Source organism: Pristiophorus japonicus, chromosome 8 (assembly GCF_044704955.1).
Source record: "Pristiophorus japonicus isolate sPriJap1 chromosome 8, sPriJap1.hap1, whole genome shotgun sequence".
Taxonomy (NCBI): Eukaryota; Metazoa; Chordata; class Chondrichthyes; family Pristiophoridae; genus Pristiophorus; species Pristiophorus japonicus.
The window spans coordinates 185,874,846-185,901,351 of record NC_091984.1 but is presented as its reverse complement, the minus strand read 5'-3'; the positions used below and the strand labels follow the sequence as shown (position 1 = coordinate 185,901,351).

The 26,506-nt window shown below is 42.2% G+C and overlaps 1 protein-coding gene across 1 annotated transcript in view; it reads left to right on the top strand.

Annotated features, from left to right (window-relative positions):
- Nucleotides 1–959: 959 nt before the first annotated feature.
- Nucleotides 960–26,506, top strand: part of sppl3 (signal peptide peptidase 3) — a 116,067-nt gene continuing 90,520 nt past the window's right edge. The window contains exons 1-3 of the mRNA XM_070886310.1: nucleotides 960–1,044; nucleotides 15,130–15,249; nucleotides 25,185–25,263. Coding sequence (XP_070742411.1) covers nucleotides 966–1,044; nucleotides 15,130–15,249; nucleotides 25,185–25,263 — 278 coding nt within the window. The 5' untranslated portion in view covers nucleotides 960–965. The remainder of the gene's footprint in view (nucleotides 1,045–15,129; nucleotides 15,250–25,184; nucleotides 25,264–26,506) is intronic.

Here is a 26,506-nt window from a genome sequence, read left to right as displayed (position 1 = left end):
TCCGATATCCGGACTCCCCCCGCCTCGGCAAACCAACTTCGCCCGCCCCGACCTCGCCCGAGCCCCACTCCCTCCCACCCCTTTACCTAGGCTGCCTGACCCCACCTACCTCGGACCAGACAAGGAACTCCTCCACGGCGGAGGGGCCCCACGCAAACAACATCTCGGCGGCGGGGCCTGCCCGAACACTTTCACGGTGGCAGGGCCCCACCCGGCGACCCGAACACCTCATCGACGAGCACCCCCCCCCCCCCCCCATCCCCTTTCTGACGTTCCGAAATCCAGAAATACCCGAACCTGGGCTCGGGTGTTTCCGGATTCATGACATCAGAAAAACGTTCCAAAATCCAGCACGGCCTCGGTACCGAGGGTTCCGGATTCGGGACGCTGCACCTGTATCTGATATACACTGGGGACAGTAAATGGCAAGAATATCTGAAACTGCTAATGGAATGGGACTCCTCAAAAAAAATGTCTGCAAGGGCCTGCAGCTGCTAAACAATAGAATAATCTTTTGTGGCAAGCTTCTGAAGAAACTCCCCTATTGCTGGGAACAAGCAAGTCCAAAGCCATGCAGACCACGCATTTAGTGAGTGTGACCCCACTCCATCTTCTCAAGTATTGGGGGAATGTGACAAAAGATATGAATTCTGTACAAGAGCAGCAAGAACTGTAGAAAAACCTTTAATTGTACAAGTTAAAAGTTGCCATAACATTCTGCATCAATCCAGTTGTCTGCACAGAGTGCCAGTGATGGAGCATTTGTCATGCTTGTGAAACTCCCAGACAGTGTTGGGAGGAAAGTGCCCTTTCAGCAGGTAATCCTTTAAGGTTGTTTTAGGAAATTAAAGTTTAATTTTTTACTCCAGTGATACAGTATCACGTAGCTTAAGGCCACAGTTTCGCTCTGTCTGAACAGTGTGATCTTACGAAGTTTTCCTTTTTTTCCCCCAAGGTCTCTGAATATGGACTTTGAGAACCAGGAAAAAGATAAAGATGGGAATACTACAGCTGCCACTTTCAATGCAAACAATACCAACAATAGTAAGTAGAAAACGAGACTTGAACATTGGCCTTTATTGCAAAGAGGATGGAGTATAAAAGTAGCGAAGTCCTGCTACAACTGTACAGGGTATTGGTGAGGCCACACCTAGGCTCAAGTTTCGGCCTGAGTTGCTCCTATTTTTTTGGAGCAACTATTTTAGAATGGAGCATCTTAGAAATTGCAAATCTCGGCATTTAGTTTGCTCCAGTTCTAGTTAGAATAGTTCCATTTTAGAACAGTTTTTTTTCAAAAAAGGGCGTATCCAGCCACTTATGCCAGTTTTGCAAGTTTAGGTTGCGAAAACTTACTCCAGACTAACTTAGAATGGAGTAAGTGTAGATTTTTGTACGCTCAGGGAAAAACCTTGCCTACACTTGAGAAATTAGGTGCAGGGAACGAAAGATGGGGGGAGTTTACAAGCATTAAACACTTCACTTTTACAAATAAAGAGCCATCATCGATAAATCAATATATCAACCAATAAATCAATCAATCACTGTAATGTTTTGAAAATGATTGCAACATCTCACACCATAACTATTTTTTGACGTCGTAAATTTGCTAATTAACTGTTGACATGCCTAATCACATCCAACTATCTCAGCCAGTTCCTCCGAACGTACGGCTTGGATTACCAGCTTACTGCTTCAAGCATTGCTAAATCAGACCTGCTTCAGAACTGCCCCTCCTTTACCATATTGATTGCTTTTACAGAAACCTAGGTAAACTAGCACACATCTACACGCAACAGGTAGGTGGAGATAAAAGCTGCATAAAGTACTTTAAAACATCCAGTAACACAGGATCTTTACACTCTCAAGTGATTTTTGTATAGTTTATCAAATTATTTGAAGCTGTCTGCACAACAATACATTTTTAGCTTTGTCATTGTAAACCCCCAAATGGCTGAGCCACTGAGAAAGCTCACTAGTTGCTTCTTCAGAAATTAATGCAAAAACACACAACTCCATGGGGTGGGGAGAACAGGCACATGTTTAGGAACACGCCCATCCCTTTTTAAATAATCTCAACCCCAGAAATCCAGCTTTTCCCCATTCCCTTCAATCATTTTCTCTCCAGAAACTTACCTTAAACTCATTTATTCCAGACTTTATGTTCTTTGTAGTACTCCCGGCTGAACGCGGCAGGCACTGTTGCCGCAGGTCGCGGCGGGGAGCCCATTCGGCCAGGGCTAGGGACGGTGTTTTTCGGGCCCCTCCCACACAGCCTGCACGGATTTGGACTGCGAGGAGCTACTGCACATGCGCGCACACTCTAACGCGCATGTGCAGAGCTCCTGGCACTGTTTTCAGCACCGGGTCCTGGCTCTGCTCTCTTTCCCCCCCCACCCCCCATTCCTTGTGCTAAGCTACGCTGAGGACCTTCGTCGTTCCAGCTGCGAGGAGAATAGCACGGTAACTTTTCGGCGCGGTTTTTGTTCTAAAATAGTCGGCGCAGCTCATGGAGATGCGCTGTTCTAAGCGTGGGGGCAAACTTGGGCCCCTAGAGTACTCTACAGTTTTGGTCTCCTTATTTAGGGAAGATATACTTGCATTGGAGGCAGTTCGGAGAAGGTTCACCAGGTTGATTCCTGAAATGTAAAGGTTGACTTATGAAGAAAGGTTGAATAGGTTGGGCCTATACTCATTGGAGTTTAGAAGAATGAGAGGTGATCTTATTGAAACATATCAGATACTAAGGGGGCTCGACAAGGTAGATGCAGAGTGGATGTTTCCCCTCGTGGGAGAATCTAGAACTAGGGGGCATAATTTCAGAATAAGGGGTCGTCCATTTAAAGCTGAGTTGAGGAGGAATTTCTTCTCTCGGGGTTGCAAATCCATGGAATTCTCTGCCCCAAAGAGCTGTGGAGGCTGGGTCATTGAATATATTTAAGGTGGAGATAGACAGATTTTTGAGCAATAAGGGTTATGGGGAGCAGGCAGGGAAGTGGAGCTGAGTCCATGATTCGATCTGCCATGATCTTATTAAATGGCGGAGCAGGCTCGAGGGGCCAAATGGCCTACTCCTGCTCCTATTTCTTATGTTCTTATAATCTAGTTTTGTTTCTCCACGAGGAAAATTATGTTTTTTTTCTTGAGGTATTTAAAGTTTAGTGACTCGTGGATTGATGCAGAAGAACAATTACATAGTGCCATGGCATATGTACCAATCAGCCATGACCCCAATAGGCGCTGTTCAATTCCAGAGAGTCCCAAGTATACAACATGCTACTACACAGGGCGTGGCTGAACAGGGGTGTTTCCCGTGAGGCTGCAGAAATCTGCAATGGCTACAGTTCGCTGCCTTGGTATTGTGTGGCAGCATGGGAACAGACAGCTATCCTTCTCTGAGACACACAACTTCTGTGGCCAAGATACCTGAGAGAGGTGAAAATGGAGAGAGGAGTAAGGGGTGCATGTCTATGTAAATAGGTGAGTGAATAGCTTAAGATCTCTGGAGGTCATTTACAGAACCCTAAAGAGCAAGAGATGTATATATTGTTGAGATGAGTGCTTAATGAAATTGTCACCTTTGCTGGACATCACTGGCATAATTTGTGTCATGATTTGAGTAGATTACCTGCTAACACCTTTTGAAGAGTGTCATGGCAGAACTCTTAACTTCTGAGTTCAATAGTTTGGAAAGAACACAATTTATCATTGCTGGTATACTTTCTACTGATTGATAACAGGAGACTTTCTTTCAGTATTTCAATCAGTAGAAGATTTTGTTTTTAAAAAAAAAATCAAAAGAGTGGACTTTGTGCCAGCTACACAGAACAAAATGACAACCATTTGGAAATAGCCACACAGAATGATACTTGTCATACTGGACTAGCAGTATTTTACTAGGGTTCTGGCACAACATAAATTGAGGTGTCGGCCAGGTCTAAAAGAGCAATGTAACAATACCACTAAAAATCACTGAAATGAAAAGTTTGAAAAAGGTTAAAAGTTGTCTCAAAATAATACAGGAGTGTGAATATGATTATACTAGAGTTCAATAACTTTGGGAAGTTTACCCATTACGTATTTGGTGTTAGGATTTTATACTTGCGAATTCCACTTTAGTTATGTTGATGAGACAACTCAATTAGCTTTATTTTTAAAATTTGAAATTAATGGGAATCAGAGAATTTGAGACCATAATTTTAGAGCTGCATTTTGGGATGCAGCAAAAGAAAGCTGCCATTTGTCTCATCCTTGCCATCCAGCTTTGACTGTAGGGATCCTATCTGAAATGAGTTGCCCCATTCATGATTTTTTTTTTAAAGTGGCTCAAGGAAAAATCCGTGCCACCAAATGCAATTACAAACTGGTATAAACTATATAAAGAGGAGCTGTGTCACAGGTAGGTCTTGTAAAAACAGTTTTGGCTGCATGTAAATTGGCAAAAGTAATGTTTATATTGGCAATGCAAAGATTTGTACTGCAGTTCACTAGAAGTTTATGGGGTCTGGAAAGCAGGGTGATATTTTCTGCCTTTTGAATTTTTGGCAGCCCTACCTCCTGTTTTTCTTCACCACCCAACAAAAAGTGAGTGGGTTTATTTAGTATGGTTTATCAGTTTGCAGTATGGAATAATTTTAACACTTTGATCAATTTTGTCATCTTCATTCAGCTTCCATTTGTTACAAAATTGAAATGTTACTAAGAGTCATAAGCTTCATTTTACAAATAGTGCCATAGATTTTTGAACTCTAGGGTATCAAGGGATATGGGGATCAGGCAAGAAAGTGGAGTTGAGGATCAGCCATGGTCTTATTGAATGGTGGAGCAGGCTCAAAGAGCCATATAGCCTACTCCTGCTCCTATTTCTTAGGTTCTTGTGTTCTCCCAGTTCATATCTTTGGTCATTACACCCGAGTGTCAGTGGCTTGACTGCATAAGTATTTTGGATGCGAGTCCTTGTTTTGTTGGGCCAGGTGTGTGGTATTTGGGGCTAGTTGCTATCTAATTGCATACCCAAGACTGTTTAATATTGTAACCACTAAACTACTTTTACTTCTGTAACAACTTTAAATTGGTCAGTTAATAGATTTAAAAAAAATTAATTCTTAGCAGTTGATTTTTCATATTTTTTCTTATAATCCAGTTATCTAGCAAATATATTTTAAAATAATACATTGCCTCTAGATATAAAAACAAAATTCTGGAGAGAAGCATTTTCTGTTTTTTTTTTAACATCCAATCTTGGCTAATGTTAATATTTATTCCTAATTTATTAATTGTCCCTTGTTACATACATTGCAATATTATTATTTCAGAACTGAATTTTAAGCTATTTTTTACTGTTCCGTTTGATTAGAAGAGTTTAAACTGCCTTCCTGAACTCCATTCAGAAAATGTAGCAACAAATTTCTAATGTATGTAAAAATAAAATAAGAATTTGGAGCAAAGTTGCTGATTGGACTTCAGAAATTACATAGTTACATCACAGATTCAGGCCCAACTGGTCCATGCCAGTGTTTATGCTTCACACAAGCCTCCTCCGCCCCTCTTCATTTCACCCTATCAGCATATCCTTCTATTCCTTTCTCAAATCTCTTGAAAAATTCTCTAATTATTTTTCTTAATTCTTTGCTGCATTTGGCCAGTCAACACCCCACATGTTGCTATCATCCATTCTAGTTTGAGTGGCTTTCCTCCTCCTACTGTGAACTATTGCAGTCTGTACGTCTATGATTTGCATTGGGAGGGAGGCTGGGGAATGGGTTGTGAACTCCAGTAGTAAATATCAGAATGCTGCCACAGTCAGTTAGAATATTGGGCCCAAGTTTCCACATGATTTGCGCCTGATTTTTAGGAGCAACTGGTGGAGAACGGACTATCTTAGAAATCGTAATTCTCCACATTTTTTTTTTCTGCAGTTCTAGTCAGGTAGAACAGTTCTACTTTGGAACAGAATTTTTTCTTCAAAAGGGGGCGTGTCCGGCCACTGACGCCTGATTTGAAAGTTTCCACAGTGAAAACGTACTCCAAACTAAAGTAGAATGGAGCAAGTGAAGATTTTTGTAGAACTGAAAAAACCTGTTCTACACATTAAAAAAATCAGGCGCAGGTTACAAATTAGGCGTCCAGAACAAGGTGGGGGGGGGGAGGGAACTCATTAAATTCTACAATAAATCCTTATTTATACTTCTACAAATATTATACAAATAAATCCAACCTGAATAAACATTTCTAAGCAAAGAAAAGATTAAATAAACCATCTTCCTACCTGTGTGAACGTGCTTCAGGCACAGAGAATTCTGCAGTCAGCCTGAGGCGCCCGTTCTTCCCGCGGAGGGAGGGGGGGGTGAGGAGGCGCCCGTTCTTTCCCGCGGGGCAGGAGAGGAGGCGTCCGTTCTTCCCGAGGAGGAGGAGGAGGAGGAGGAGACAGTGAGAAGGCTGCAAGTGCTGATGTGCTGATGGCAATGTGCTTTTATTAAAAAAATGTTCAAAAATTAAACAGCTACAAAGAACTACAAAAATGGCCGAGTGCCAATGTTTTTTTCAAACTGAGCATGCGTGAACGCTCCAACGCGCACGTGCAGCGTTGCCGGCAGGAAAAAAACTAATTTAAATAGTACCCACCCCCTCCCACTTACAAAATCGGCGCGGGTGTAGGCTCCGCCCCCCTGGGCGCCGCGCCAGGCAGACAAGGAGCTGCAGAACGCTCCAGAATCGCGAGTTTTTTTTAGGCTCGGAGGGGCACCCGTTTTTTATCGTGTGGAAACTTGGGCCCATTATGTCCAGTTTAGATGATCTCAGATAGAGGGGGATTTTGGGACTCTGGAAAGTGTGCAGAGGGCCACAAGATTAATTCAAATTTAAAACTAAAGAGCTGAGTCTGTATGCTTCAGAAAAGTGTAGATTATGGGGTGATTTTGATTAAGGTTTATAAAATAATGATGGAACAAGATTGTTTTTATGTGGGCCAATTATTTCAATTGAATAGGTTAAGGAGGACCAAGGATAACAAGTTATGCAAGGCTAGAACTAGGCTGGATGTTAGGTGATTCTTTTCCAAGAGAATAGTGGACCAGATTGCTGGCTTGTGCAATAAACGCTGATTCGCTGGATCTGTTTCTGGCTGGAGCGGAGATCACTTCGTACAGAAATAGGTATCCTGTAATATAAATGAATGCTGGTAATCTTCAGGATTAGATTTGATCGCCTAAAGGGATTGGAAAGGAATTTTCCAGATTTTTTCCCCCTAATTGACCTTGATTTTAATCTGGATTTTCACACCTCTACAGGTATGGGTGTGCGGGGAGTATCTGTATTGTGATGCACAGACATTACAATTCTATGGGACAAGTTAGATGGACCAGTGAGGGTCATCATTTTTGTATGTTCATATGTTAGGTTGCGGGTTCAAGTCCCACTCCAGGAACTTGAGCGTATAAATCTAGGTTGACACTCCAGTGCAGTGCTGAGGGAGTGCTGTGCTGTCTTTTGGATAAGTTGTTAAACCAAGGCCCTGTCTGCCCCCTCAGATGGATGTAAAAGAACCCATGACACTATTTCAAAGAAGAGCAGGGGAATTATCCCTGGTGTCCTGACCAATATTTATCCTTTAAGTAACATCAGTGAAACAGATTATCTGGTCATTATCGCATTGCTGTTTGTGGGAGTTTGCTGTGCATTTCCTACATTACAACAGTGACTACACTTCAAGTACTTCATTGGGACATCTGTCGGTGGTGAAAGGTGCTATATAAATGCAGGTCGGTCTGTTCTCGATTTCTTCCTTTCCCGCCTTCGCCTCGCCATTGGTGGCTGTGCCTTCAGCCACTTGGATTACTCGCTTTGGGAATGCTTTCCTAAACCCCTTTGTCTCTCCACTTCCCTGTCTTCGTTTAAGGCCTTCCTTAAAACCTACCACTCTCACCCCATCTAATATCTTTATTTCGGTGTCCATTTGTGTCTGATTACATCCCTGTGGAGCACCTTGGGACAATTTTCTATGCTAAAGGTGCTATATAATCTGCAAATTGTTCTCAACTTGTTTTTGGGATAAACTTTCTTCATTTTCCCTCTGTCCTTCCCTTTAAACAATTCTGTCTTTTTGATTCCTTCATGTAGCATTTCATTCCTTCAATGTTTGCTCTCCTAAAATCCAATTTCTATACTGTTGTTTATATCTGTTTTGTCCTCATTTCAACTTTGAAATGAACATCTATATGATCACTAGACCCCAAAGGTTCCCTTGCTTGACTGATTATTATTATTTAATTGTTAGCTAGGAACCAATGCAGTATTCCCTTTCCCCTTCTGGGTTCCCTCACCTTCTGTTTATAGTATTTCAATAATTTATTTTTTAATGAACTTTGCACATACAGATTATCCGCACCGTAAGTCTCAGGCTCTGTCAGTAAGATCAAAACCCCCACCATTACTAATGTGGACGTGGCACTACACTTTGTTTCATTAGCTTAAATAAAACTGAAAAATGTTTCTGTCTGGATGAAAATCAAGTGGAAAATGGACATTCTAGCAGCCGGGCCTAGTGTGCAGCAGATGGCTTATTGGAAAATTGCAGGTGCGCAGTCAGCATTTTCTGTCCATTGACATTCAGCGTTTTTGACACCTGGGGAGCCTAGCTTCTACCACTTGTTAGGCAGTCCACCCAGACAGAGATGGCTTATCTGCCTTTCAAATAGCTTCTGCACATGAACCAGGGATGTGGATAGCTCCAGCTTTCCCTGGTTAAAAAGTAACAGAGAGCAGAGTCTCTCTCCACCTGCAATAACTCATTTAAAATGTCTACAATGCTTTTTTAAAAATGCGTTCATGGGATGTGACGTCGCTGGCAAGGCTAGCATTTATTGCCAACCCTAATTGCCCTTGATGATGTGGTGGTGAGCCGCCGCCTTAAACAGCTGCAATCCGTGTGGTGAAGGTACTCCAACAGTGCTGTTGGGGAAGGAGTTCCAGGATTTTGAACCAGCGACGATGAAAGATCGCTGATATACTTCCACGTCAGAATGGTGTGTGACTTGGAGCGGAACTTAGGGGAGCTGGTGTTCCCATGTGCCTGCTGCCCTTGTCCTTCTAGGTGGTAGACGTCGTGAGTTTGGGAGGTTCTGCCAAAGAAGCCATGGCGAGTTGCTGCAGTGCATCTTGTAGATGGTACACACTGCAGCCACGGTGTGCCGGTTTGAATGTTTGAGGTGGTGGGCAGGGTGCCAATCACGCGGACTGCTTTGATCTGGATGGCGTCGAGCTGCTTGAATGTTGTTGGGGCTGCACTCACCCAGGCAAGTGCAGAGTATTCCATCATACTCCTGATTTGAGCCTTGTAGGTGGTGGAAAGGTTATCAAGGGGCGGTGGTTAGACTCCCGCTTGTTGGAGATAGTCATTGCCTGGCACTTGTGTGGTGCGAATGTTACTTGCCACTCATCAACCCAAGCCTGAATGTCATTCAGGTCTTGCTCCATGCGGGCATGGACTGCTTCATTATCTGAGGAGTTGCGAATGGCACTGAACGCTGTGCAGTCATCAGAGAACATCCCCATTTCTACCTTGTAATGGAAGGAAGGTCATTGATGAAGCAGCTGAAGATGGTTGGACCTAGGACACTGCCCTGAGGAATTCCTGCAGCGATGTCCTGGGGCTGGGATGATTGACCCTCCAACAACCACAACCATCTTGCTTTGTGCTCAATATGACTCCAGCCAGTGGAAAGTTTTCCCCTGATTCCCATTTACTTCAGTTTTACTCGGGCTCCTTAATGCCACACTCCGTCAAATATTGCCTTGATGTCAAGGGCAGTCACTCACACCTCACCTCTGGAATTCAGCTCTTTTGTTCATGTTTGGACCAAGGCTGTAATGAGGTCTGGAGCCGAGTGGTTTTGGCAGAACCCAAACTGGGCATTGGTGAGTAGATTATTGGTGAGTAAGTGCCACTTGATAACACTGTCTGACACCTCTTCCATCACTTTGCCGATGATTGAGAGTAGACTGATGGGACGGTAATTGGCAGGATTGGATTTGTTCTGGTTTTTGTGTACAGGACATATCTGGCAGTTTTCCACATTGTCAGATAGATGCCAGTGTTGTAACTGTACTGGAGCAACTTGGCTGGAGTCGCAGTTAGTTCTGGAGTACAAGTCTTCAGCACGACAGCCGGGTTGTTGTCTGGGCCCATTGCCTTTACTCAGCTGCTTCTTGATATCACGTGGAGTGAATCAAATTGGCTGAAGACTGGCTTCTGTGATGGCGGGCATTTCAGGAGGAGGCCGATATGGATCATCCTCTCGGTACTTCTCGCTGAAAATGGTTGCAAATGCTTCGGCCTTGTTTTTTGCACTTGCGTGCTGAGCTCTGCCATCATTGAGGATGGGGATATTCATGGAGCCTCCTCCCGTTTAATGGTCCACCACCATTCACAACTGGATGTGACAGGACTGCAGAGCTTTGATCTGATCTGTTGATTGTGGGATGCTGCCAAACTATGAACTCTCATAGAAATATTAAAGCCTAGAAGGGACATTTTTTTTTTACTGGTATAAATCAAGTCTATATAATTAGGACAAAAGCAAATTACTGAAGATGCTCAAAAACTGAAAACAAAAACAGAAAAAGCTGTAAATATTCAGCAAGTCAATACCTGTGGGGAAACAGTCAGTTGACATTTCAGGTCTAAAGAATCTGAACGGAACTTGTGTACAGTTTTTAATTTTAGTGATCTGGCTTTAGAACAAATGTTTCCCTCTAAGCAGTCAATGGCTTTGAACCTTCTAGAATGCAAGCTTTGAATTGGCTCATGCTAGTGCGGGAAGCGGAGACGAGGATGCAGTTCAGAGGCAGAGAGGACAGGAGACTGAGGAGCAACATTGCATTATTTGGGAATTCCAATGCGAGGGAATGCTGACCATCGCACAAGCCACACAGATGGAAATAAAATGATCATGTGCTTGTCTTGCTATGTCTTGGTGTATCTCAGAGAAAATGTGCTATCTGCGCATTTTAAAGAGGCACTTGGGACAAAATCTTTTGAGATTAACTGAAGTTGAGATTTTTGGAAAATAGCATAGCTTGGCAGTTTTTGGCTCAAAACTGGTTAAGATTGATCTGAACATCAATAAAAACTGAAAACTTTGTTATATACAGAAAATAGGAATTGCCTGAAGGTCCTGAACTGCTTGAACCTAGTTAAGAATTTGGTGCAAGAGATCTTCAAGGGAGGGGGAAGTGATTACAAAACTGTGATATTGAAATTGAGAGGTGCAAAAGTTGTCATTTACTATGAGACATCAACTGAGCTCATAACGTTCAGAGCATCTGCTGGGATTCAAAAATATATAGGCCTTGAACTTGCACTTCGATATTGGTGTATTACATTCGATGCATTCGCGTGAAACAGAACTGGTAAGTAGTAAACAAAGATGTTATGCAAATCAGTGTTCACACACTTAAATTACACACACATCCTAATTCTATGCGTCAAACAGCTCCATTTATATTTTCATTATTTTCATTCTACATACCAGCATATGGAATGAGTGACCATAGCATGGTTGAATTTCAAATTCAGATGGAGGGCGAGAAAGTTGGATTTCAAACTAGCATACTAAGCTTAAATAAAGGAGACTGCAAAGGTATGATGGCAGAGTTGGCTAAGGTGGACTGGGAAAATAGATTAAAGTGTAAGACGGTTGATGAACAGTGGCATACATTTAAGGAGATATTTCATAACTCAAGAAAAATATATTCCAGTGAGGAGGAAAAGGTGTAAAAGAAAAGATAGCCATCCGTGGCTAACAAAAGAAATAAAGGATGGTATCCAATTAAAAATCAGGGCATACAAAGTGGCCAAAACTAATGGGAGGACAGAAGATTGGGAAGTTTTTAAAAGCCAGCAAAGAACGACTAAAAAAAATGATTAAGAAAGGGAAGATAGACTTTGAAAGTAAACTAGCACGAAATATAAAAACAAATAGCAAGAGTTTCTGCAGGTATATAAAAAAGAAAAGAGTGCTAAAGTAAATGTTGGTCCCTTAGAGGACGAGACCGGGGAATTAGTGATAGGAAACATGGAGATGGCAGAAACTCTGAACAAATATTTTGTATCAGTCTTTACGGTAGAGGACACTAAAAAAATATTCCAACGGTGGATAGTCAAGGGGCTATAGGGGGGGAGGAACTTATGACAATCACTAAGGAGGTGGTACTCCGTAAGATAATGGGACTAAAGGTGGGTAAATCCCCTAGACCCGATGGTTTGCATCCTAGGATCTTAAGAGAAGTAGCAGCAGAGATAGTGAATGCATTTACTAAAATTCTTGACAAATGTGCTGGAATTCCAATACCCTGTATAACTGTAGCAAGACTTCTCTGCTTTTATACTCCATCCTCTTTGCAATAAAGGCCAAGATTCCATTGGCCTTGCTGTACCTGCATACTAACCTTGTGTTTCATGCACCAGGAACCCCAGGTCCCGCTGTATTGCAGCACTTTGCAATTTTTCTCTATTTAAATAATAACTTGCTCTTCAAATTTTTCTGCCAAAGTGCATCACCTCACACTTTCCAACATTATACTCCATCTGCCAAACTTTGAGGATGTAACAAACAGGTTGGATAAAGGGGACTTCCATAAGGCACTTGACAAGGTGCCACATAAAAAGGTTACTGCACAAGATAAAAGTTCATGGGGTTTGGGATAATATATTAGCATGGATAGAGGATTGGCTGGCTAACTAACAGAAAAAAGAGAGTCGGGATATATGGTTCATTCTCGGGTTGGCAATCAATAACTAGTGGGGTACCGCAGGGATCAGTGCTGGAACCCCAACTATTTACAATCTATATTAATGACTTGGAAGAAAGGACCGAGTGTAACGTAGCCAAGTTTACTGACTGCTTTTCCTCCCATCTTTGTACAATGTGTGAGGAGGACACAAAAAGCCTGCAAATGGACATAGACAGGCTAAGTGAGTGGGCAAAAGTTTGGCAGATGGAGTATAATGTTGGAAAGTATGAGGTTATGCACTTTGGCAGAAAAATTTGAAGAGCAAGTTATTATTTAAATGGAGAAAAATTGCAAAGTGCTGCAATACAGCAGGACCTGGGGTTCCTGGTGCATGAAACACAAGGTTAGTATGCAGGTACAGCAAGGCCAATGGAATCTTGGCCTTTATTGCAAAGAGGATGGAGTATAAAAGCAGGGAAGTCTTGCTACAGTTATTCAGGGTATTGGTGAGACCACGCCTAGAATACTGCATACAGTTTTGGTTTCCATATTTAAGAAAGGATATACTTGCTTTGGAGGCTGTTCAGAGAAGGATCATTAGGTTGATTGCAGAGATGATGGGGGGGGTTGACTTATGAGGAAAGGTCGAGTAGGTTGGGCCTCTACTCATTGGAATTCAGAAGAATGAGAGGTCATCTTATCGAAACGTATAAGATTATGAGGGGGCTTGACAAGGTGGATGCAGCGAGGATGTTTCCACTAATAGGGGAGACTAGAACTAAGGGGCATAATCTTAGAATAAGGGGCTGCCCATTTAAAACTGAGATGAGGAGGAATTTCTTCTGAGGGTTATAAATCTCTGGAATTCGCTACCTCAGAGATGTGGTTGCTGGGTCATTGAATAAATTTAAGACAGAGATACAGTTTCTCAACCGATAAGGGGTTATGGGGTGCGGGCAAGGAAGTGGACCTGAGTCCATGTTCGGATCAACTATGATCGTATTAAATGGTGGAGCAGGCTCGAGGGGCCATATGGCCTTCTCCTGCTCCTATTTCATATATATATACACACAGTAGTGACTCAAATGTCACCTGTTGCATCATCGAAGGCTGGCTGTCCTTTTCACCAAGTGCTGGACACTTCGTCGACTTGATGCCTAACTGTCTTTGCTGAAAAGCAAAGTTTTGTGATGTGATCATGTATTTGCAAGAATTTAATCTGCAGCAAATGTATTTCATTAAATATGTTTAACTTTATGGGGTTGGCAGTCTGATTAGTTCACTGGAAGGATGACATTAAACCGGCTAAAGGACCTCCTTCATCTGAAAAAGTAAACTTGCAAATAGAATAAATTTTACACTTCCAAATTGAGAAAGGTAGCTTAAAAATCACTCTTCCTGCTCCGCTAACAAGTTTAATCTGCCAGTTATTGTCTGGTTCTGGTGTTGCTGATATTACTCCTTGACACACTGCCTTCTGAATTTGATGCATAGAATCACATCTGGAAATTAGTTTGCAATCATGTCAATCTTTACGTTCTGGGCTTTTGATTGTATGAAGAAACAACCCCATCATACTCTGAAGGTGGTGAATCATGCTGTGGAATGGTTACTCGGATGCTAACGACCTTCCAGTTCCATGCTCAAGTAGTTATTTTTCTATGCAAACTTATTCCTTCTCTCTTTAGCCCAAAGCCAACAGAGACTTTACTTGATCTAGTCTTTGCTCCCTGTTCCAAGAATGTGTGGCCTCTCCAGCTATAATTAAAATACCAAAGTTATGAGGAACTTTCCAATTGTATACACTGAAGTTGACTGGAATTGTAAGCTTGTATTTTACTCCTGAAATATGTGTGTGTGTAATTCTTTGGCTTATTTGTGCAAAGATGATGGATGTATTGGTGTATTAATGCAGAGCAAGATCTGAATATAAAGGCATTACTATGCTTTATAATTGCTTATGGATAGCTTATATACATATAGTACTCGTGTTTATCATTTTTAAATAATGTGCAAAAGGTACTTTATCCCTTGTATTTGCATTTTCATGTGACAAAGCATGCAGTAGTTTGTCATTTATGTTGTCTAAGTTTCGTTGTGGATGAATAGCTGTAACAAGGTATACAACTGTTATCCACTGCCTGCTGGTCTCTGTGCAGTCTCTTTCCCCTCTCATCATCAATTCTCTTTTACAAAACAAAAGAATAGAAAAACATCTCTTGAAAACTGAGAGTTGGGATGAGCTGCAGACATGTATCCTGGGAACCCTCCTGATATTGAACTTGTTTTTGAGCTTGAGCCAAAACCAATTTGGGACAATTGTCACTGATTGTGGTGTAATTTGAAAAAAAAATTTTGTTGCAAAGCCCTAACTGGTCATTTAATTGCTTTGTTTTCTAGGTATCCAGACCATAGACTCTACACAAGCTCTGTTTCTTCCAGTCGGAGCATCAGTGTCTCTCTTAGTGATGTTCTTCTTCTTTGATTCTGTTCAAGTAGTGTTTACAATATGCACTGCAGGTATGATTTAGAGTCGTGTGTTTGAGGAATGTGTATGTTGCTTTTAATATTTGTGAACAGCCCCATAGTAAACTGTACAAAATAGACATAGAAACATAAAAATTAGGTGCAGGAGTAGGCCATTCGGCCCTTCAAGCCTGCATCGCCATTCAACCTCAGTACCCCTTTCCTGCTTTCTCTCCATACCCCTTGATCCCTTTGGCCATAAGGGCCATATCTAACTCCCTTTTGAATATATCTAACGAACTGGCCTCAAAACTTTCTGCAGTAGAGAATTCCACAGGTTAACCACTCTGAGTGAAGAAGTTTCTCCTCACCTCGGTCCTAAATGGCTTACCCCTTATTCTTAGACTGTGACCCCTGGTTCTGGAACTCCCCAGCAACGGGAACATTCTTCCTGCCTCTAACCTGTCCAATCCCGTCAGAATTTTATATGTTTCTATGAGATCCCCTCTCATTCTTCTAAACTCCAGTGGATACAAGCCCAGTTGATCTAGTCTCTCCTCATATGTCAGTCCTGTCATCCCGGGAATCAATCTGGTGAACCTTTGCTTACTGCATCTGCCATGCATTTGCCCACTCACCTAACCTTTCCAAGTCACCCTGCAGCCTCTTAGTATCCTCCTTTCCAGCTCACACCGCCACCCAGCTTAGTGTCATCTGCAAACTTGGAGATATTACATTCAATTCCTTCATCTAACTCATTGAAGTATATTGTAAATAGCTGGGGTCCCAGCACTGAACCCCACTGGTCACTGCCTGCCATTCTGAAAAGGACCTGTTTATTCTGACTCTCTGCTTGCTGTCTGCCAACCAGTTCTCTATCCACGTCAGTACATTTCCCCAATACCATGTGCTTTAATTTTGTATACTAATCTCTTGTCATTGCTGTTAAAAGTCCTAAACTAACTACAGAAGGTGATGGATGCAGGCAAAGCCACGTGGTGCCAAAAACCTGGTGATTTGGATGTCCCATCAGTTGTTTGTGGGTCACTAAACAGCAACTTTTATTTGTATAATGCCTTTAACACTGAAAAAACATGCCAAAGTGCTTCATAGAGACATAATCAAAAATGGATGCTGAACCAAAGGAGGCAATAGTAGCAGGGGTGGTCAAAGAGATGGGTTCCAAGGAGTGTCTTAAAAGAGGAGAAGGGGGTGAAGAAGTAGAGGGGTTTAGGGAGGGAATTCTAGAACAAGGCACCTAGATGACTGAAGGTATGACCGTCAATTGTAAGACGAAGAGAGGGATGCACAAATACAAGAATCTAGCTATTCACCCCTTTCCACAGTCTCCGCTAAAGCAATTGCCATAGTTGAAATTCTACAATCCTACACACAGACCAACATTGAACTGGTAACTCATTATAAGGATTTAACAAGTGTATTCAATAGTTACAAGTAGAAAACTTATCTCGGTTTCATTTAATAAAGACCAATCTGGTTAAAAAATCATAGCATTTGCAGACTTGTAAAATTGTGCCTTTTTGCAATTAATCTCATACATGAATATATCAAAAATGACAGATAAACATGCTGGTTCATTGAGCCTGTTGTTTTTTTCTCTGTCATTTCTGTACACATCACTTCATCTGCTCCTATCCCATCCATACAGCCGTGCAATTGCTGGGCGAGGCAAAAAAAAAAGCAAAAACTTAAAAAATAAAATAACTTGGAAATTTTGCTGTGACCTCTGCAGGTGATTATGCTTATGTAATTTATACTGTTGTCCTCTGCTCCTCCCTAACTTTTACACTGGTGTCCTCTGTTTCCCCCTAACTTATACTGGTGTCCTCTGCTTCCCCCTAACTTATACTGGCGTCCTCTGCTCCTCCCTAACTTATACTGGTGTCATCTGCTCCTCCCTAACTTATACTGGCGTCCTCTGCTCCTCCCTAACTTATACTGGCGTCCTCTGCTCCTCCCTAACTTATACTGGTGTCCTCTGCTTCCCCCTAACTTATACTGGTGTCCTCTGCTCCTCCCTAACTTATACTGTTGTCCTCTGCTCCTCCCTAACTTATACTGGTGTCCTCTGCTCCTCCCTAACTTATACTGGTGTCCTCTGCTCCTCCCTAACTTATACTGGTGTCATCTGCTCCTCCCTAACTTATACTGGTGTCATCTGCTCCTCCCTAACTTATACTGGCGTCCTCTGCTCCTCCCTAACTTATACTGTTGTCCTCTGCTCCTCCCTAACTTATACTGGTGTCCTCTGCTCCTCCCTAACTTATACTGGCGTCCTCTGCTCCTCCCTAACTTATACTGGTGTCCTCTGCTTCCCCCTAACTTATACTGTTGTCCTCTGCTCCACCCTAACTTATACTGGTGTCCTCTGCTCCTCCCTAACTTACACTGGTGTCCTCTGCTCCTCCCTAACTTATACTGGCGTCCTCTGCTCCTCCCTAACTTATACTGTTGTCCTCTGCTCCTCCCTAACTTATACTGGTGTCCTCTGCTCCTCCCTAACTTATACTGTTGTCCTCTGCTCCTCCCTAACTTATACTGTTGTCCTCTGCTCCTCCCTAACTTATACTGTTGTCCTCTGCTCCTCCCTAACTTATACTGTTGTCCTCTGCTCCTCCCTAACTTATACTGGTGTCCTCTGCTCCTCCCTAACTTATACTGGTGTCATCTGCTCCTCCCTAACTTATACTGGCGTCCTCTGCTCCTCCCTAACTTATACTGGTGTCATCTGCTCCTCCCTAACTTATACTGGTGTCCTCTGCTCCTCCCTAACTTATACTGTTGTCCTCTGCTCCTCCCTAACTTATACTGGCGTCCTCTGCTCCTCCCTAACTTATACTGGCGTCCTCTGCTCGTCCTTAACTTATACTGTTGTCCTCTGCTCCTCCCTAACTTATACTGTTGTCCTCTGCTCCTCCCTAACTTATACTGGTGTCCTCTGCTCCTCCCTAACTTATACTGGCGTCATCTGCTCCTCCCTAACTTGTACTGGCGTCCTCTGCTCCTCCCTAACTTATACTGGCGTCCTCTGCTCCTCCCTAACTTATACTGGTGTCCTCTGCTCCTCCCTAACTTATACTGGCGTCCTCTGCTCCTCCCTAACTTATGCTGGCGTCCTCTGCTCCTCCCTAACTTATACTGGCGTCCTCTGCTCCTCCCTAACTTATACTGGCGTCCTCTGCTCCTCCCTAACTTATACTGGCGTCCTCTGCTTCCCCCTAACTTATACTGGTGTCCTCTGCTCCTCCCTAACTTATACTGGTGTCCTCTGCTCCTCCCTAACTTATACTGGCGTCCTCTGCTTCCCCCTAACTTATACTGGTGTCCTCTGCTTCCCCCTAACTTATACTGGTGTCCTCTGCTTCCCCCTAACTTATACTGGTGTCCTCTGCTCCTCCCTAACTTATACTGGTGTCCTCTGCTCCTCCCTAACTTATACTGGTGTCCTCTGCTTCCCCCTAACTTATACTGGTGTCCTCTGCTCCTCCCTAACTTATACTGGTGTCCTCTGCTCCTCCCTAACTTATACTGGCGTCCTCTGCTCCTCCCTAACTTATACTGGTGTCTTCTGCTCCTCCCTAACTTATACTGGCGTCCTCTGCTTCCCCCTAACTTATACTGGTGTCCTCTGCTTCCCCCTAACTTATACTGGTGTCCTCTGCTTCCCCCTAACTTATACTGGCGTCCTCTGCTTCCCCCTAACTTATACTGGTGTCTTCTGCTTCCCCCTAACTTATACTGGCGTCCTCTGCTCCTCCCTAACATATACTGGCGTCCTCTGCTTCCCCCTAACATACTGGCGTCCTCTGCTTCCCCCTAACTTAAACTGGCGTCCTCTGCTTCCCCCTAACTTATCAAGCTCAAAAAGCCTATTCACTTGGGCTGAGTCCAAACTTTTCGTTGTTTTGTTTAATCTGTTCGAAGCCTACCCTTTTCTAAAGTAAAAAACCTTATTCCCTTAGACTATCATGGTCATCATCATCATAGGCAGTCCCTCGGAATCCCTAAGTGAGTTCTTTGATGGCTAAACAGTCCGATACGAGAGCCACAGACCCTGTCAAGTGGGACAGGCATGCGTCAAGGAAAGGGATCGGTGGGGCTGGTTTGCCACGCTCTCCTTCCGCTGCATGCACTTAGCCTCTTCACGCTCTTTGCGTGGTAACTGGTATCATGGTAGCTGAGTGCCCTTAAACTGGACATCATTCTAGTTGCCCTTTTCTGTGGCCTCTTATCGTCAACCATCTGAGGGGATCAAAACTGAATGAGTATTCTATATGGGGCCTGACTGAGGTCTTCTACAAATAAAATATTTCTTGTTCAGTATTTAATTATCCTGGCAAAATATCCTAACGCTTTATTTGTTTCTGCAATAGCATCATGGCAGTGTGCTCGAACCCTCAATGACACCAAACTAACTTGGTGATCCTTTAAGATCATTACTGTTTTAGTCTTTTTCCTCCTTTCCCTTCCCAGCCTCGAGTTGGTTTAGAAATCATGCCTGACAATCTACCACTAGCTAGACAATGCATTGCAACTTGTCTTCCTCCCATTTAAGTCCTCTTGTTGATTTAGCACATTTTGTAAGTATACAGTGCATGCCGGTATCATGCACAATTACTGTATTGTATAGCCTAGTCGTTTATCTGTATGGATAACTTGGTAACTCTTATCTGCCAGGGGGTCCCTATCCTTAGACTGGAGAATCAAAGTTCTACTTTGCTCTGAAACTGTCTCTTATGAAGTATGCACTATTTAACAGAAAGTAGATGGAATAAATTGAGAAAGAACTGCCCTGAAAAGTATGAACCAACATATGTCATTAAGTTCCTATCTCCAAATGTGAATAAAGCTGGATTTGAGAAAGCATTAACTGGGAAATGTGGAAAACCAAAAGGACGGGGGACTCAACTAAACAAAGCCAAGCGTGCCGCCAGCTCAGAACATAAATCCAGAGACAAGCATTGAGATCATGTCTGTAATAAAAACATTACAAAAATAGGTTAGACTTAATTAAACAAACATAATTTTGGCATCCAAGATTATTTTCAACCACCATCACAAAAGAAAAACTGAGAAACCGGAATGATCAAAGTAGTTCCACCCTCCCTAACAGCACTGTCGGACTACCTTCACCACAAGGACTGCAACGGTTCAAGAAGGCTACTCACCACCACCTTCTCGCGGGCAATTGGAGATGGGCAATAAATGCTGGCCTTGCCAGCGACTCCCACTTCCAGTATCATTTTTTAAACTAGAGAACTGCAGTGATAAAACCAGGATTTTGAGGATGAAAGTCCCACAGCTGATTTCAACTTGCGGTTTCCTTATCAAGCAAGCCGTCCGCTCCTAACACACTGACCTTCAAGCATGGAAATCGTATTTAATTACAAAAACGAAAGGCAATGCCTAATTTGAAAAAAAATTATTTTACTCCCCCTTCCCTGCAATTCACCAACCCCCTTGCACAAAATATATTTTTACTTGAATACTTTGTCTTGCCCTTTGCCCCCCCAAAGCACCCATTTTCATGCATCATCTTGACTGTTACAATATGCAGATTGCATCTCCTACAGGCTGCCTTTTACTCTTTGCTACATTAAGAGTAACCCAGTTCTAAGAATTATTGATCATGCAATATGCTTCCAGGAGTCCATTCCATCTCTCGTTAACATAAGAACATAAGAATTAGGAGCAGGAGTAGGCCATTCAACCCCTCGAGCCTGCTCAGCCATTCAATAAGATCATGGTTGATCTTCTACCTCAACTTCACTTGCCTGCACTGTTACCATAATCCCTTGATTCCCTTAATATTCAAAAATCTATCAATCTCTGCCTTGAATATACTCAAAGACAGAGCCTTGAAGCCTCTTTACATCCTCCTACTTACATTCCCACCTAGCTTTGTATCATCAGCAAACTTGGATATATTACATTTAGTCCCCTCATCCAAATCATTGATATAGATTGTGAATAGCTGGGGCCCAAGCACCGATCCTTGCGGCACCCCACTATTTGGATGGTGGAAAATATCATGACGCTAGAACATGTTGTACAGGTTTATCAAAGTTATTTGCAATTTAAAACACATTCACAGAAACAAAAAGAACTTGCACTTGTCTAGAAATTTCCCAAGGCACTTACCACGGGCAAAATATTAAACACTACGGTACTTGTACGGAACAATTACAAAAGGTCTACATGATAATCAGACTTTTCAAATGTCGGGTTTTGTGTGGTTATAGCTAAACAGTACAGTATGGGTTGCTTTTAGCTTTGCTTACAGTTTTATTCAATGAATTGGGTGAGCCTTCTCTCATTCCTTTGTAAGCAGTTTATCATCTTGGGAGGTACCTTTTGGGATAAGATATTTCTGTAGAATATGCAAGCCTCAAAACACCCTTGGACTTTAATAAGTTCAGAATGTTTATTCAGCCTCAATGCTAAACCAATTCAGCACTAAAAGATTATCAGGTTTCAATCATATTTTCCCCCCCGAGAAATTCAAGTAATTTATTTGAAGTTGAGCAAAGATAACGGTAACAACTTTCATGCTTCAGTCAGCATTGGGCTAACAGTTATATTTAATTCCTGGTGCTTTCTGTATCCCTATTAAATTCTTACCACATAACAGCCACCAGAAATTATATATTCTGGCAAATGCTGTTGTATATATTAACATTTTGATCATGCGCTCCTCCATCCTATGCCCTTCTCTCTTTCAAAACACCACCCCCCCCAAAATCCAAGAAAATATTTTGGAATTCATGAACACAGATGCGACATTTCAGGTGTCCTGTTTTGCATTTGGCAGCCGCCTTGTCTAAATCTTTGTTACTCTTGCTTTTAAAAAAAATACAAGCTTGCCAAGACGTATTCTGTATTTGTCACCAGTTTACCAGATTAGACGTAATTTTTGTGTTTCCATAAAAGATTGGCAGCTCCCCTATTAAAGAAAGAAGTACTTGCATTTAGATAACACCCATCCATTCCTCCACCCTCGCACTCTCGTGCTCTCTCTCTCTCTCTCTCTCTCTCTCTTGCTCTACCGGTCTCTCTTGCCCCCTTTGATTTCCTCTCTCTCTCTCTCTCTCTCTCTCTCTCCCTCTCTCTCCCTCTCTCTCTCCCTTCACTTTAACCCTCCTTCCGGCCACCACCCAATCCCCATACCACCTCTGCATGGAGCCGAATGAAGAGTGACATTGCAGGCCACCGCACCGTTTGGTACTGTGCATGCTCGGCTGGATACAGTGCACATGCGGAAAGAGATTCAAAAATGCGTTGCAAATATTCACTCCGGCACAAAATGCTTTAAAAGCTTTTGCTTCCCCCTCTCTTTGTCTCTCCCTCTCCCCAAAAATAAATTGACACACAAACTCGAATGTAAATTTTCACAGACCTTTTTTGTATTGAATTAAAGCAATATTATAATTCTCATCCATGCAGCGACCAGTGCTTACAGTAACGCACTGCCATGGATTTCTGGCTGTAATTAAATAGAGCGTATTCTTGAGTAATATAACAGAAATAGCTGACTGGTCGACTTTATCAGTTCCTCATCTCGCCTAGTTTAGGGAAACTCTTTTATTTTGCTCTTCCCAGTCACACCCCAATGTTTCTACAGTTTCATTAAGGAAGTGACAAATTATTGAAAGGTCCTTCAAAAATAAAAAGTAACATTTGCAACTTGCAGGTGCCTGTAAGATGGCTGCTGCTGCTGGCTGAAATTACTGATTTGATTGCTTGAAAAATGGGTTTCCCCCAGAACTTTCAAGGTTTATTATACTAATGCTGACATCTAAAAGCCCTGCACTACAAGTACAGAGAGGAACAAAATAACTGGTGTGAGCCATGTTTTTTACCCATTGCTTTTGGCTTCCTTCTGATGAAATGTTCTCTCACTATAATCATGATGGTTTCTAAGTCCTGAATATGTGGAGTTATTAAAAATGTATTTTATTAAGCATGTTTTTCATGGTCACATATGTATCACATATATCTGCCTTGGTAGGATGGTGTAAAATATTAGAGCATTAAATCATTCAATAGATATAAAAATCTAATCATTAAAAGCTTTCCTTATATAATCAATACCCTAACATTTGCATGAAATAGACTTTTTGAATATTAGTTTTCTCTTCCTTAACTTCAGTGCATGAAATAATTTAGAGGTATGTTATAAGATATGTTATAGTTTTACAGACTTATTAGGACATTATGAGCAATAATTTGGATATAACTTCGCATTCCCCTCATGTTTCAGATATCTTTATTTCTCTCATGCAAAGGCATTTTCTACAAATCAATGTGGAAGGCAGTGCACGGACATCACTATTTCCAATAGTAGTCCACTTTCACTTGTAAAAGATACCTTTGTACATGAGAGAAGGTAAAGATATCTCCTTTTAATAATGAAATTGTTATTTGCCTTTGTCATCTACATTATGCCACCTTAGTGAGGAAAACGTTGGAATCAATTATTAAAGATGAAATAGCAGTGCATTTGGAGAGCAGTGACCAAAAAGGGAAAATCATGCTTGACAAATCTAGAATTTTTTGACGATGTAACTAGTAGAGTGGACAAGGGAGAACCAGTGGATGTGGTGTATTTGGACTTTCAAAAAAAAAAGGCTTTTGAAAAGGTCCCACACGAGATTAGTGTGCAAAATTAAGGCACATGGTATTGGGGGTAATGTATTGACGTGGATAGAAAACTGGTTGGCAGACAGGAAGCAGAGAGTAGGAATAAACGGGTCCTTTTCAGAATGGCAGGCAGTTACTAGTGAGGTGCCGCAGGGTTCAGTGCTGGGACCCCAGCTATTTACAATATACATTAATGATTTAGACGAAGGAATTGAATGTAATATCTCCAAGTTTGCAGATGACACTAAGCTGGGTGGCAGTGTGAGCTGCGAGGAGGATGCTAGGAGGTTACAGGGGGACTTGGACAGGTTAGGTGAATGGTTAAATGTATGGCAGATGCAGCATAATGTGGATAAGTGTGAGGTTATCCACTTTGGTTGCAAAAACAGGAAGGCAGATTATTATCTGAATGGTGATAGATTCGTAAAGGGGAGGTGCAACGAGACCTGAGTGTCATGGTACATCAATCATTGAAGGTAGGCATGCAGGTACAGCAGGCAGTAAAGAAGACAAATGGCATGCTGGCCTTCATAGCCAGGGGATTTGAGTATAGGAGCAGGGAGGTCTTACTGCAGTTGTACAGGGCCTTGGTGAGACCACACCTTGAGTATTGTGTGCAGTTTTGGTCTCCTGATCTGAGGAAGGACATTCTTGCTATTGAGGGAGTGCAGCGACGGTTCACCAGACTGATTCCCAGGATGGCAGGACTGACATATAAAGAAAGACTGGATCCAACTAGGCTTATATTCACTGAAATTTAGAAGAATGAGAGGGGATCTCATAGAAACATATAAAATTCTGATAGAATTGGACAGGTTAGATGCAGGAAAAATGTTCCTGATGTTGGGGACGTCCAGAACCAGGGGTCACAGTCTATGGATAAGGGGCAAGCCATTTAGGACCGAGATGAGGAGAAACAACTTCACGCAGAGAATTGTGAACCTGTGGAATTCTCTACCACAGAAAGTTGTTGGGGCCAGTTCGTTAGATATATTCAAAAGGGAGTTAGATGTGGCCCTTACGGCTAAAGGGATCAAGGGGTATGGAGAGAAAGCAAGAATGGGGTATTGAAGTTGCATGATCAGCCATGATCATATTGAATGTTGGTGCAGGCTCGAAGAGTCGAATGGCCACTCCTGCACCTACTTTGTGTTTCTATGTTTCCATAGATGATCCTTTTGAATGAGTGACATTTTTGTAATAAATTGTGTGCCAAGTGAATTGATTATCTAGAGTTCAATCACTTGAGTTTGCAAATTGCCAGTTTTGTGAGTTGATGATACGGTCTCATTATCTGCAACTCACAACAGATTTTTTTTTTCTTTCAGTTCTCGCAACAATAGCATTTGCCTTTCTGCTGCTCCCAATGTGCCAGTATTTAACAAGACCATGCTCACCTCAGAACAAGTAAGAACTTAATCCTGTCTGTGGTATTCACGGTGAACTTTGAGAGTGGACATTGTAACTTTTAATTGTTGACTCTACTTGATCTATTTTCTTTTTCACTGTAAAGGAAAGAATTAAACCCCCTGTTCACGTGCATAAATTCCCTTTATATAATATACTGCAAAGATTCATTTCATACATGCTATCTTAAATCTGCTTATTGTCCAAAATGCTTCGTTGTCTGAGCTTATTTAAGATTCCAGTGTTCAGGCTAATTTAAAACCTGTATTAACCTTTCACTCAGCCACTGCACAAAAACTTCTATTTGGCAGTTATTTAATGAAGAAAGAAAGAACTTGGATTGATATCCTATGTCAGCTATGGCTCAGTGGGTTACACACTCACCTATGAGTCAAAAGGTTGTGGGTTCAAGTTCCACTCCAGTGACTTGAGCACAAAAATCTAGGCTGACACTAGAGTGCAGTACTGAGGGAGTGCTGCACTGTCGGAGGTGCCATCTTTTGGATGAGATGTTAAACCAAGGCTCTGTCTGCACTCTGAGGTGGATGTAAAAGATCCCATTGCAATATTTCGAAAAAGAGCAGGGGAGTTATCCCCAGTGCCCTGGCCAATATTTATCCCTAAATCAACATAACAAAAACAGATTATCTGGTCATTATCACTTGCTGTTTGTGGGAGCTTGCATGTGCAAGTTGGCTGCCGTGTTTCCAACATTACAACAGTGACTACACTTCAAAAGTACTTAATTGGCTGTAAAGCACTTTGAGATGTCTGGTGGTCATGAAAGGCACTATATAAATACAAGTCTTTTTTTTCTTTTTTCTTTCCACTTTTTCTTTCTTTCCACCATTCACAACATAAGAACATATGAAATAGGAGCAGGAGTCGGCCATTTGGCTCCTTGAACCTGCTTCACCATTCAATAAGATCATGGATGATCTGATCATGGACTCAGCTCCACTTTCCTGACCGCTCCCCATAACCCTTTATTCCTTTATCGCTCAAAAATGAGTCTATCTCTGCCTTAAATATATTCAATGACCCAACTTCCACAGCTCTCTGGGGCAGAGAATTCCACAGATTTACAATCCTCTGAGAGAAGATATTCCTCCTCATCTCAGTTTTAAATGGGCGCCCCCTTATTCTGAGACTCTGTCCCCTAGTTTTAGTTTCCCCTATGAGTGGACATATCCTCTCTGCATCCACCTTGTCGAGCCCCCCCATTATCCTATATGTTTCGATA